At 33.5% G+C, this 13,746-nt stretch overlaps 1 protein-coding gene across 2 annotated transcripts in view; it reads right to left on the bottom strand.

Annotated features, from left to right (window-relative positions):
* Window positions 1-13,746, bottom strand: part of LOC111051960 (myosin-9) — a 135,815-nt gene that overhangs the window by 24,176 nt on the left and 97,893 nt on the right. For both annotated transcript variants that reach the window (XM_039427237.1, XM_039427238.1), the window contains 3 exons: window positions 12,656-12,733; window positions 5,700-5,822; window positions 4,983-5,072 (listed from right to left, as the gene is read on the bottom strand). In XM_039427237.1, coding sequence (XP_039283171.1) covers window positions 4,983-5,072; window positions 5,700-5,822; window positions 12,656-12,733 — 291 coding nt within the window. The remainder of the gene's footprint in view (window positions 1-4,982; window positions 5,073-5,699; window positions 5,823-12,655; window positions 12,734-13,746) is intronic.

The following is a 13,746-nucleotide window of genomic DNA, read 5'->3' on the forward strand; positions in this document are numbered from 1 at the left end:
CAATAGCAAATAAAATGGTTTTTTTAATGTGATATTTTTCAAAAAATATTGCATTCAATCTAAATGGTTAAACGAGATAAAACAGAATAATGCTGTTTTAAGGCCAATTGAAAAATTGTTGTTAATTTGAATACCAATTGTTAACAGTTCGAAATTCAATGTAATTTTTCTTCAAATGAATTGAAATTAGTAAAGGAAACAGTTTTAAACCTACGTGCGTGTTTTTTCCAAACTGATTTCATGTAATAAATAGAAAACCCTTTAAAATGTCAAAAATGAATATATAGGCTACAGTGTGTTTATAAACTCTAGCTGTTTTATTATTAATTGTATTATTCATCAATCTTGAACTGGTTCGAGCATTAAGCTACATGAGACTCAGCTGAGTCTTTATCATTCTAATTCATTAAGAGTATGCTATTCACCTTGAAATAAATTCCTAGCTTGCAATATAATCATTTTAAGGAATTTTAATGGAATCGGTATCAACTAAAGTATTTCAGTATAATGTATAAAGTAACAAGGCTGCTCCTCAGTCCATTATTATGACGAAATGAATATCAATAAATTCCAAGGGAATATTATTTAAAAGTCATTTCATTTTCTCTCGTTGCCAACACATTTTTCGAAATAGGGCTCATAGAATAGTTTAGGTGGACAAACTTTAGCGTCATTTGCTTGCATTTTACTTCCAACAAGAACCAATCCAAGAACAAAACTACAGTTTTTAATAAGTGTATCAAGCAGTTCTGATCCTACAAGAATGTCAACAGTTGATGGAAAAATTCTTCATTGATTCTCAATTTTCAAGGTTTCTTTGTTTACAGAAGCTTAGTCATGAGCTCATGACACTTATATAGATTATACTGTACTTCTTCCATATCTTACCATCACAAACTATATTTTCAGTTTTATACTATAATAATTATTGTGAATCTGTAGGCTATTTAAAATCAATTGTGATAACAATAGTAATCCCAGTTAATGAGTTGGGGAATAAAATTGACCCACTGACGAAAGTTACATACAATCCAAGGAGATTGAGTCTGTGTGGAGTCAATAGATACCAAAGTTTTTAATAGATCAACATTTAAATCATTCGATTGAAATGAATCTCACATCAAAAGCGCATTCTTGAAACATATCTTGGTTTCCCAATCAGTTCAACTGAATCTATGTGGCAAAACATGAAATTGTAGTAATCCTTTTTATTCATATTTTATTCATATTCCAATCTCATATTCCCCCAACGTGAATGAACTGAATGGATGGATTTTACATGCAAAATTATCCGATTACATTATTACAGCCAGATTAGCTGTTATAATAGGATTCCTTAATTTTTTAGTTGCAAGATTCGCTCTCTCGTTAGCCTGATAAGTATCCCATGAATTATTACGAGATTGAACGCTTGGCATTATTGTAAAATAATAATTTTCAATGTTCAATCAAGAAACGATAGCGTAGCTCCTGTGTTTAATTTGTAATTACTTTTACTTTTACTTTGAACATTTTAATTCTTTGCGAACCTTAGAACAAAAAAGCCGTCGTACAATAAAGTTGAGCATTCCATTGTAATTGAGCAGGCACTGCTGTCTGCTGTGTTTGTTCAGCTGTCGACAGTCAACCAAGAGCCAACACAAAACACACGCAAGTATCGACATCGTACATGATATGAGGCGTCAACTGGGTGCACACTTCATAAGATCGACTCAATTCTCAGAATATATAAGTATGAATTTATATACACAGGTATATAGGACAGGGTGAAGCTAGCTGGGTTCCATGTAGCACTAATCAACTTAGCTACAAATGGTTCTTAGGTCACCACCGCCTCAGCTCTTATTCAATACATCCTGGAGCCGTATCTCAGATGATATGAATAGCATAGATTTGCGGCGGCGTATGACTATGACGAAACAACTGGGAGAGGCGAAAAGACAAGCAAAGGTCTAGCTGTAATGACAGGTTCAGCAGCTTATTGTCATTGTTTAAGAGCACACACCACTATCCACATCCTATTAGCTTGCGCAAAACTTTTGATTTGCCACACTATTATCGAATGACCACAAAACACATTTCCATTACTTCTTTCCAGTATGGAATTGTACATATGAAAGGGTGCAGGTGTGTAAATTGATTATGAATAGCTGCCATTATCACAATGATTGAAATGAGAAATATTTTACCACAATGATGGATTCGAAAATATAAGAATTATTTTCCATCACTGTTCAATGTGGTATAAGCATTGACAGATTCTTCCATGAAGTATGGGTTTAAACTATTGGAAGAGTTCATTCTTTATTCTTGGTGGACGACAAATTACTTATAGAAACAAGCTGGCTAAAAATTAAGAAACATATTTGTGAATTGATGGATGAGAGGAAACTGTTGGAAATTGATTGATTCTATTTTAATAATATTTGTACTTTTATAATTTGGGGGAGAAATTTGAAGAAGTTGGAACAATTCTAATTCTGTTCAGGCCATTGATTTATGATTTGATAAATGAGTAATTACTATCACACCCTAAAATAAAAAAAATTAAGTGGAGTAGAGTTGAAGGGTGAGAATATTATAGGTAAAACTCTCGCACTGGTATAAATTTGAGTACCTCTGATGAATTTCTAAATTTGATAATGAAAATTTCACTCAATATTCCAAAGAACGAAATTACTATTTTCTCATTTGTCTACGATAACTTAAACAGAACTACATATATCATTCTGTTCTAGGAAATAATTAATATGTTAATATAGTTATTAACCAGTCAGCGAATTTAAGAGTTGAGAATGACCATACAAGGCAAATTGAAATAATGCGAGGAGTGAGACAGGGTTGTATATTATCACCCATCATATTCAATTTGTACTCAGAAAACATTTTCAGTGAGGCTCTGGATGAAATTGAGAAAGGAATATTGATTAACGGAATGAGACTCAATAATATCCGTTATGCAGATAACACGATCGTTTACTCTGATAATTTAGAAGATTTACAATTCATGATGGACAAAATAACGGCATATAACAATGAATATGGTCTAGACACCAATGTGAAGAAGACAAAATTGATGATTATAAGCAAGAATAACATAAATAGAGGTCACCTATATGTCAATCAAGCACCAGTGGAAAGAGTAAAGAAGTATAGTTACCTGGGAACCATAATAAATGAAGAATGGGATATTACTGAGGAAATAGAATCAAGAATAGGAAAGGCCAGATCAGCTTTCAATAGAATGGGCTCCATCTTCAAGAGCAAGATTTTCTCCCTAGAAACGAAGATAAAAATGCTCAGGTGTTATGTGTTTACAGTCCTATTATATGGTGCAGAGTCCTGAACTCTGAATGAAGCCATTAGTAAAAGACTTGTTTCATTCGAGATGTGGGCATACAGAAGGATTCTGAGGATACCGTGGACTGATCACATAACAAACATTGAGGTTCTAAGGAGAATGGGGAAAGACATTGAGATAATAACCAACATCAATCGCAAAAAGATCCAGTATCTGGGAAATGTAATGAGAAACGACGTAAGATATTCTTTATTTCAGGTGATTCTCCAAGGAAAGAATTTTGGAAAGAGGGGCCCAGGTAGAAGAAGAATTTCTTGGCTAAACAACATCCGATCCTGGTGTGGAAAAAGATCCATAGAAATATTTCGTATTGCCGTGGATAAAGTGAAAATCGCCATGTTGATCGCCCACGTTCGTAGCGGACAGGCACAATAAGAAGAACATTGTTATTGTATGTTATAATATTGTATAGAGTATGTGTTATAAGAATAATGATATAACATCAAGACTTAACACTAATTGTAATTAAAGTACTGCATTTCTCAAATATTCAGGAATGCGTTCTCACGGAAGTAATCTTTGTTCTATTAGGAAGAAATAGCTGAGTGAGGTACAATGTGTAGTAAAGTACAAATGCCCCGTTAGGTCAACATGACATCCACCTCAACTTCAGGAGAGAGAAATGAAAATTAGTGAAACTGAAAGTGGAAGAACGACTTCATGCTCTAGCAGAACAGACAAAAACAATCAGTGTGTTCCGTCCGGGAAACCAGTTCCAGTTCTCCAAGTCATCGTTGAGCAATATCAAATAGAGAGAAATTTATTATAGCAAAAAATAATGAGCTGTCTCTAGAACAACGCCGCTATGAAGCTTGAGTCGGGCACCAAAATAGCTATTACATTTTTATAATTGACAGCGAAGCTTGAATGTTATGATTTCCAAATTGTTATGCGGGAGTATGACTGTCAAATTTCAGGACCACCTTGACTCGGTTTCTACAGATGGAGTTCGAAGTTGAATAGGGTAATGGTCTCGGCAAAAGAATATCGACTGATATCAAAACAAGAGGTCAAGGACTATTGAAAGCTCAACTTTACAGTCTATTGAACAATTGACAATTTTTAGAAGATTGCAATGAAAAGTTTCAAGTAAATCAAATTAGGTTACCAGTTGATGTGTGTGTTTGGATTCACAAACTAGACGGATTTGTTCATATAATATTGAAACTATGAACTCATCTTGTGGAATAAATAATAATACAATACAAAACAAATGCAATTCAGTACAATACTTGTAGAACTTGTTCAACATGATATTGAATTCATTGAAAAATAAATATTAACGAGAAATTTGAACATAACAATAATAAATTGTTCTTTGATAATCTCATGACAATATGAAAAATAGTATTGTTAGAAATATATAAATTATATTATATATTTATATAATATAATATATTTATTTATATATTATATAGAAAAATAGTATTATTCCTTTAGCTCTTGATCGAAAGAGTATGTTTTTATCTTGTATTGATTTTTTTGCTAGGAGAAGGGGATTTAAATGTTCTTTATATGTGTCATCTACTCCGATCGTCAAAGTGATACGACTGTTCACGTCTGATTCAAGATTGGGAACATAATGTTCCCAGTAATTCAAGAGATCTTGGACCCAACTCACCTTTGTCCAGCTGTCGAGTCCCTCTTCATCAGTATTGGTCGCTGATTCTTTGTAAATGCATGGCTTTTCATTAGTATCGGTCTGAATTTCCTAGAAAAGAAATAGACAGAAAGTTTTCAATCATCTACCGCTGATTACAGCTTAAATCTATCAGTAAAAATGAAATCCTGTACTTCTAAAATGATATATAAGTTATAATATTGCTGTTTATAGATAATATTTTAGACTGTTAAGAGGCAAACAACAGCAAGCTGAGCAAGGCTACCTGGTATACTTCGGAGTATTGCGTATTGCAGCCTATCTAGATTGAAGGCGACTAAATTCAAGATGGAAAGAAGTATAAGATTTGCAACTAGAAATTTAATTTTGGATTTCGTTCACCTTGAATTAATGTCAATTGGCGATTCATCTCTATCATTTACTTAGGTTCATATCTACAAATATCTGACATATCATATACTACCAACCTTGATTATGTAGTGTTTTATGACTATAAAACTAATTAATCTACATTATTCCTAGCACACTAGCAGCAATTTTTATTGCAGAATTGAAATGTTTCAACAATGGTTCTGAAGTCGTTTGTGGTCTAAAGTCGTCTTATGGAATATTTCATTCTTTGACAATATGCGAAGTGTTGAAAACCAAGATTGATACGCCATTATTGAGAATCAAAAGCTTTCAAAACGGTAGTTACGAGTGAAATGTATGACATACCTTGTCTTCTTTTTTATCAATGTCAGTGGTGTTCTTAATGATTTCTTCTTCTGGTATATGTGATTTGAAATCTTTATTGTCATCTTTGGTCCCAATAACATCTGTTTTTGGGATCAATGGTTTCTGAAAAAGAAGAAGTTGCATTCTTACAATCGATTACCAAGAACCAAGAGTACAAAACGTTACACTATCATAAAGAATGTTTTTTTTTGTCATAGACCAACGTAGGGAATTGACAAAGTCATAGTAATAGAATTCCAGGTGAAAGTCACAAAGTAGATCATCCCAACATACTTACATTAATAAGGATTTGAAGAAAAAAATCGACTCATAAACCTTTCAACATGCCTAGGTATTTTAAACATTTATTTATCCTCTTTATTCTTGTTGCAGATCTAGTTTTTTTATCATATTCGAATTCTATTTCTACATAAGCGAGTGAACCTGTGTTTTGACAATATTAGTTTGTGTTAATATAAACCTGAGTTTTGACTTATACTGCTCAGTTCAATCTATAATAAATTAAAATTTACAAAAGACTTTGCCAACAGTTATAATACTTCATTTGCAACTAATATTAATGTTTGAATGTGATGATTGAGTTCATTCCACTATTATTTTACAGCCTCGGCTATTAAATTATCTTCTGAGCTTCAGTGAAAATATTATGGCACCTGAGTTATTCTCCTAGAAGATATCACTGATTAGAATAGAGCTGATGATCTACACGCATAGGGTTTTTCTGGTGCCCTCTTTTCAGTGTAATCCTTGGTGTCAGCCCATTCCATGTTTTGACGTTAACGACTCAATATTCTGAGGACTTTATAGGTTTTCAGGTACAGCCTGCTTCAACCTGCTGATGTATGAGTAGGCCAACGCCAAGTGCTTTGTGGAGAAAGCAGGGGAACAAGCTCTTATTGAGACAGCCGTCTCAGAACTCGGAACGTCTAGCATGGTTACTCGGGTCGGGTAATATACAGTTAGGTAATAAACGACAACTTTGAGAATATTATGTGTTTAACAAGGCACTAAAGGTATGATGAAAGAACAAAAGGGCTTAGTAACTTGACTCTATACTTCGTATTTAATAATTGAACTTGTAATTGGTATGAGATTACGATTGAGTACTAGTGAGGAAGTATTGAATGCTAATAATTGATTTTATCATTCACAAACCCTAGTTAATGCATTATTTATTCCTATTTCTAATAATCATACCTATTCCTGAACTTTGGTCTAAAATAATTGAAAACAAAAAACATATAGAATAACAGATATAACCAACGTTAGTAGACAGTTAGATAGTGTGTGTGTGTCTACTAACTTTGAGATATAACGACTTTTAGAGATCTCATGATTTTTCAGTTTCACATGATTGTGGTTCTGAGAAGTTTACTTTGTACGGATATTTGAAACATGAGGGCTATCCTATGAATTAAGTTTTGATATTTACTTAGGATTGCTTGTGTCTAAGATTCAAGTCGACGGTTTGGCATTTCTCTTAATGTTTATATGTTGCGCATTTACGGCGAAACGCGGTAATAAATTTTCATGAAGTTTGACAGGTATGTTCCTTCTTAAATTGCGCGTCGACGTAAATACAAGGTTTTTTGAAATTTTGCATTTCAGGGATAATATAAAAGGAAAAAGGAGTCTCCTTTGAACGCCAATATTACTGTAAAAATCAGACATTAAAATTATTCATCATAAATCAGCTGTCTAGTGGACTACAATACTACCCGTTTAAAGAAACATCGAACATCTTGAAAATGTATCTTTCCATCAACGTTGTATACAGTTGCAGCCAGACCTGATAAAAGCGCTCACACTCACATTCCGGGACACGTCACGGTACGATAGGACAGAAAGCTCTATGTTTATTTGGGATTTTTTCTAGACATTGTAAATTGAAAAATTATTTATTAATTTTTGAGAAAACATAACAACAGGTCAATGTAACTTACTGAGCGCGAGGTCTACTGTTCACAGAACTACTAGTATTACTATTAGTAAAACACTGATAAACAGCAAAAATGATAACTGTACAATAAAAGTATAATTCAGTATTTCTCTGATTGACCAGGAAGATTTCATTAGCCCAGTAATTGAAGACAAAGAACAAGATTTTGCGCAACAAATTAGGGGAAAGCTAAATGTTTCAGGGTGTTAGTTTACATAGTACATAGCCAGGAAACGCAGAGTCCCCATCTTTCCACCGCTTGCCTCAACCGACCCTCCCCCCACCCAGAACTACCCATCAACCCGAAGTTCGAAATTGCAATGGTTTCGTAATAACAAAGTAATTAAGTGATTGGTAATATGGTAATCGTGATTCGTGTTGATATCAACACTGGGAGTTCCATTGTCATAATATTGTCGAAAATCAATTATAAACGTTGATTTTTTTCCGTTCACAATAGGCTTTTCAAGATCGAAGTTACTAAGCCTGATTTTGTTGAGCTATTGTCTGTGATTATAAGTTTGCTAATACTGTAGACACATAAATATAAACATAAATTATACCAAATTATAATGCGAATAATCTTTACCTTCAAGTATTGATAAATTGTGGAAGAGCCATTCTTATTTCAAACTCCACCTAATAAAAATATTTCGTTTCATGTTGACTTTCTTATCTCGAATTTATCAAATGGAGATATCGCATTTAATTTAGTAGCTTCATTAATTTAGTAACTTCATTAATTTAGTATATTTATGTGTCTACAGTATTAGCAAACTTATAATCACAGACAATAGCTCAACAAAATCAGGCTTCAAATAAGACTAGTTTCTGATACATAATAATTATTATTGAGAGGAATGACCGAAAAAGAATTTGCGGAAATCTTATTTCCGTGGAGAAGACTAGTTCTGGTGATGACATTTTCCCACGACTTGCAGTCATCATCAGCTTCCGTCAAAATTTGCAGCTGAAATTACTGACTGCCCGATTTGGAATCCAGAACTGAAAATTCCGTAGTCGAAAACCAAGGATATCCAAATTTGGGGTTTCATTATTCTTTTTCCATTAATGGAATTGGATTCCGATTGAATCGATCAGCAAAACTTGCAAATCCTTTGAAGACAACAACCCTTTTATGAGAACTGAAAGATATTTCTCATCAAAATTGAATAAGAAAAACGAACAAAGTTTTCATCAGGCAGCCAGTCAGATGAGGTTGATTGACTAGTCAAGTTAATTTTACCGGTTGTTCATAATATTATTTTGTTATCATCATAAAAAGTGTTCTCTCCTATACTCATAGCCAATGTCTGGCTGGCTCAGATCTGATTTAGAATTTGTCAAAGGTACCTAGACACATCCAGAGCCTTCCTTCGATGTGACCTGTAGTTCACTAATTGTTTTGACTGACTGGGGCTATCAACCGAATTTAAATTTAAACCTGGAACTTCAGGCTATCAATCCAGCGATGAACCAATTCCTTCATTGTCTTTTTTCAATATTTTCTTACATTTCTATTTTTATTTATTCCGTCTTCCTAATCAATCAAACCCTTTGCCTGATAGGAATATAGAGGCATCCATCTACTATCTAATTGTATACTTTTTATCACCTAACATCCATAGCTATAATAGCTTGGTAGAAAGAAAAATAAAAATCTTAGTACCCTTTTTGAAATATTTAATCACAATATTATGTTTTGGACATTGATGCCATTTTCATGTGATATGAAGTGAATAAATAAATACTGTTAGAAGATTCTTATGTTTATCATATGTTGTTTGAATGTTAAAGAAGAGTTTCATATTTATAAAGCAGCAAAATTAAACAGAAATAAAATTAATAATAAACTTAATCCAATTAGACACCAATAACCCCATTTTTGATAAAATCATGCGAATTTAAATCCACAATCACATGAAAATGGCATCAATGTCTGAAACATGTTGTGATTAAATATTTCAAAAAAGGTACTAAGATTTTCATTTTGCTTTCTATTCCTATAAAAGTAGCCCTATACAGAAAAGAGATAAATAGCTTGGTATTTTGGCAAATCGGCGTAGTCTAGTGGTTTGGTGAATCGCGACCTGAGTCTCTCCACAATACCTTCATTTTATTCATTCAATTGTATATGATGCGTAAATCAAAAATCAGACTACATCAATGATGGGTTCGATTCACATTCCGTCTGGTCACATACATATAATCCTTCACCTCATCACCCGTCATGGACTCATTTAAGTATCTTCAGCAAAATAGAAACTAGAAATTCAGCATTCGGCTCAATCTCTATACCAAAACCAAGATTGAGAATACAGTATAGAATGCTGAAATATACGGATGAATCGATGAATGCAATACTGCAATAATTGTGATAATGGTTTCAGAGATTTCATTTTTGATAACCACATTTCACAATAAGAAATTCCCATCCTCAATTGCACTGCAACTGACGGAGGTGACTGGGAGAAAGATGATGCTGATGCTTTCGATTAAGAGCTTTCTGGTCAAGACTTCCCTTACTCATCACACAGAATTATTATCATTGGTCTTTGCAAGAAAGTCTGGGAGAGGAGTAATTTTGGATACTATTGCACCTCTTATAGATGAGCAATTGCTGGTACAAGTATCGGACGGAAAGAAATAAAGAACAAAACAAGAAGCAATAGTTGTCTGCAAGAAGTCACGAAGCGGGTCACTCGTGATTATTCCTCTGGATCCAATCACAAACCACTCGGACCGAACATAACTCGATGCTCATCTTCTTTTCTGACTTATTTCCCCACTTAGTCAAAGTCCTCTTCTTGACCATGCCGCCTATCATACAATTCCTTTCAAATTACACAATATTTATGGTATCTTCACAATCATCCAACGCCGACATTATTTCAAATAAAATTCTATTGTGATTCTATGAGAATGTTTGTCACAAAGACCCAAGTAGATGTATTTTGTTTCAAGTAGAAGTAACATGTAATATGATCGACAAATCACAGAACTTGAAGAAAATATTCCAGGACCCTCAGCCTCAAGAAGGTCTTGAGGGTTTATTGAGAGTTTTTCATGCATTATTACATGAAATTTCAACAATAATCCTACCATAACTAAGGACGTATCAATATTTAATAATTTTCTTGGTATGTATAGTATAGTTAAGATTTGTATGATAAGTATAGTTAGGATTTTCTTGCAAATATAATATAGCATATTTACATGGATATAGATGTGGATGGATTAACTTATTACATCGCAATAATGGGAAATTGATAATACATGCAAGAAGCCAATTGAACAGTAGAATATTATATAAAAGAGTAACGGATTAGAAAAAGAAAAAGATAAGATGGTAGAATGAGCTTTATTTCATATAAGAATAGAGAATGAACGATCTGGATCACCGGGAAGCGGTAAATTTATAATTTTTCTATAAATTTTACAATTAAATTCATAAATTTATTGTCATAAATTAATGATCTAGAAGTTGGACATGGAAGGACCACCATGATGATTTTCAATTTGTGTAAAATAATATACAGTGTGAATTATGATTTGTTTGGTCCATTTCAAGTTGAATCGTTGAATGATTCAAGAAAATATGCATATTGTTCACATTGTATTAGGTCTTGATTTAAATTTCATCATCACTTATTTTCAATGAGAAACCAATTGCTATAGTGATGAACTGAGATGAAAGGAATGATCTTTCAACCTAAGATGGAAGAGTAAGAGGAGAAGTTTAGAATTATGTTGTTTTCAACACAAATTGCAGCAAACTCCCAAAAAAGCAACTAGGCTGGAAGTTATCTCCATGACCGTTCAACAGCCTTCCGGTATGACTACCACTTTAGGGAAGAATAAATTTTAACGATTTCCTTCTGAAGCAAGCGGTCCTGTAGAAAACTCTTACCGGTAATTAAAACATTCACCGTTGGCATCTCTTTACATTTCGCGGTCGAAACTAGAAATCTTTCCGTAGACACAAAGTTTTTAGTTGCTACAGAATTTCAGAGTCATACTGTTCATAATCATGCGATGAAATTTGTAAAACTAGGTTGAAATTTGTTTTGTTCAGTATCACTTGATTTTTTTTAAGAATGTTTTATTGAGGATAACGCTTGGTTTTTCTACGTTAACTTATGGTTATATTTGAACTGATCTGTCAAATATTCAGTTACAATATTCCTCACATCTTTTGCAAATATAAAATACAAGAGACTCTGGTGGCTGATTGGAAGGAACTCCATCCTGTCAATTCCAAACAAAGTACTCCTGTATAAGCAGATTCTAAAGCCAGTATGGACGTATGGTATACAACTTTGGGGGTGTACCAAAGACAGTAACATCAAAGTCATACAACGCTTCCAAAACAAGGTGCTGAGAAACATTGCTGATGCTCCTTGGTACGTCAGAAACAGCGACCTTCACAGAGACCTGCAAGTCGACCTGGTATGCAGCGAAATCCAGAGGCATGCAGAGAAGCACGAGGCTCGACTCCACCAACACGACAACATCGAAGCAATCCAGCTGCTCGAAAATGAAGGATTGGTGAGGAGGCTGAAAAGGAAGAAGCCATTTGAACTGGTCTAGTGCTGATTCAAGTGTCTTGTGTCCAGTGAAAAGCAGAGCAGTGGAAATGAGTGAAACCCACCTGTGTAGTACAGTCATAAGCAGTGTACTAATAATATTAGAATTTGAATAGGAGACCCTATGGAGGATTCTCTTGTATGAAAAGTATTTATTAGTATTATAGGACATAAAAAAGTTGCTCATTAGTCCCTAGACTAGATAGCAATCTATCGTTGAATAAAAAAAAATATCTTTTGCAAATGAATAGAATGAAGCAACTTTGAAATTGAAATGAATACAAACAAGCAGATGGAGTGAGGAAAACATTTGAATGTAAAGAAAGCATCGCATTGTTGATTCATCAATGAGTATCAATTCAAATTCCTACCGTTGAAATGAAATTTATATTTTCTTCAACTTTACTCACCGAATTTTTGCAGCTTTGCTGCTCGTCGTTTAATTCGTTCGAATTATTGTCTTTCATTCGGCTACTTCGTGCTCTCATCTGGAAAAATGAAAATAAATTAAATTACTTTTCAATAAGAAATATTTCACAAACCACTCATGGAAGGAAAGTATGTGGCTCTGAAATAGAAATTCTGAAATCTCAAATAATTAGAGAATATTACATTATGTAATGTATGCTGTGATTCACAACTAATATGATACATCAATCTTTGTGATTCAAGCCATTACAGTATTATAAAACTAAGCAAATTTCAATTTTTACAATTTTCAAGATAGGGAAGCGCTTTCAACGAATTGTGCGTAACTTGATAATTTTCCAAGCTCTACATAATTATTATCTGTATATATTTTTAGCGCAAAGTTCCATAATATCGTTAACGGTGCTTTGTAGACGATTTTTGCATAGGACAAAATGTGCTGGAAATTCGCTTTTTCACTCGAATCAGTCATTAAAAATACAATTTTTGGGAAACTTGAAAATATAGAAAAATTATTCCCATAATCTGGATTTAAAGCCTATAGTGCAAAAGCTCCATTTATCGTTAACGGTGCGTTGTAGACGATTTTTGCATAGGACAAAAAGTGTTTGAAATTCAATTCTGCACCAGAATTACTGATCAGAAAGCCTAAATTGAGACTTTTTGGAAAACTATAAAAAAAATGCAGTGGAATTTTGCACGTTGAAAAATCACTTTCCTTGCCGTTATGAAAATTGATCAACTGACGCTAGTGTTCCCGCGCATCTCAAGTTTACTTTTCTGAGATCTGAGCCAGCTGGTGACAGGACAATAGCGCTGCAGACACACGAAGTCTGCTATCTCTTCATAGTGAATGATTTAATAGAATAAACAGTTGCCAACAGTTTGCAATTGAATAATCTTATTTTCTCTAATTTCGAGCTTATTTTCAAATTTAAGTGGACATGCTACTGAACATTAATTGTAGAGATTTTTATGCTCGATCTTTTGCACTTGAAATTTTTTGTTTAAATTGTATCTGAAGCCTGATAATTGGGAATCTAAAATCAAACTTTGCACGAATGAGGCGGTG

Source organism: Nilaparvata lugens, chromosome 4 (genome assembly GCF_014356525.2).
Source record: "Nilaparvata lugens isolate BPH chromosome 4, ASM1435652v1, whole genome shotgun sequence".
Classification (NCBI taxonomy): Eukaryota; Metazoa; Arthropoda; class Insecta; order Hemiptera; family Delphacidae; genus Nilaparvata; species Nilaparvata lugens.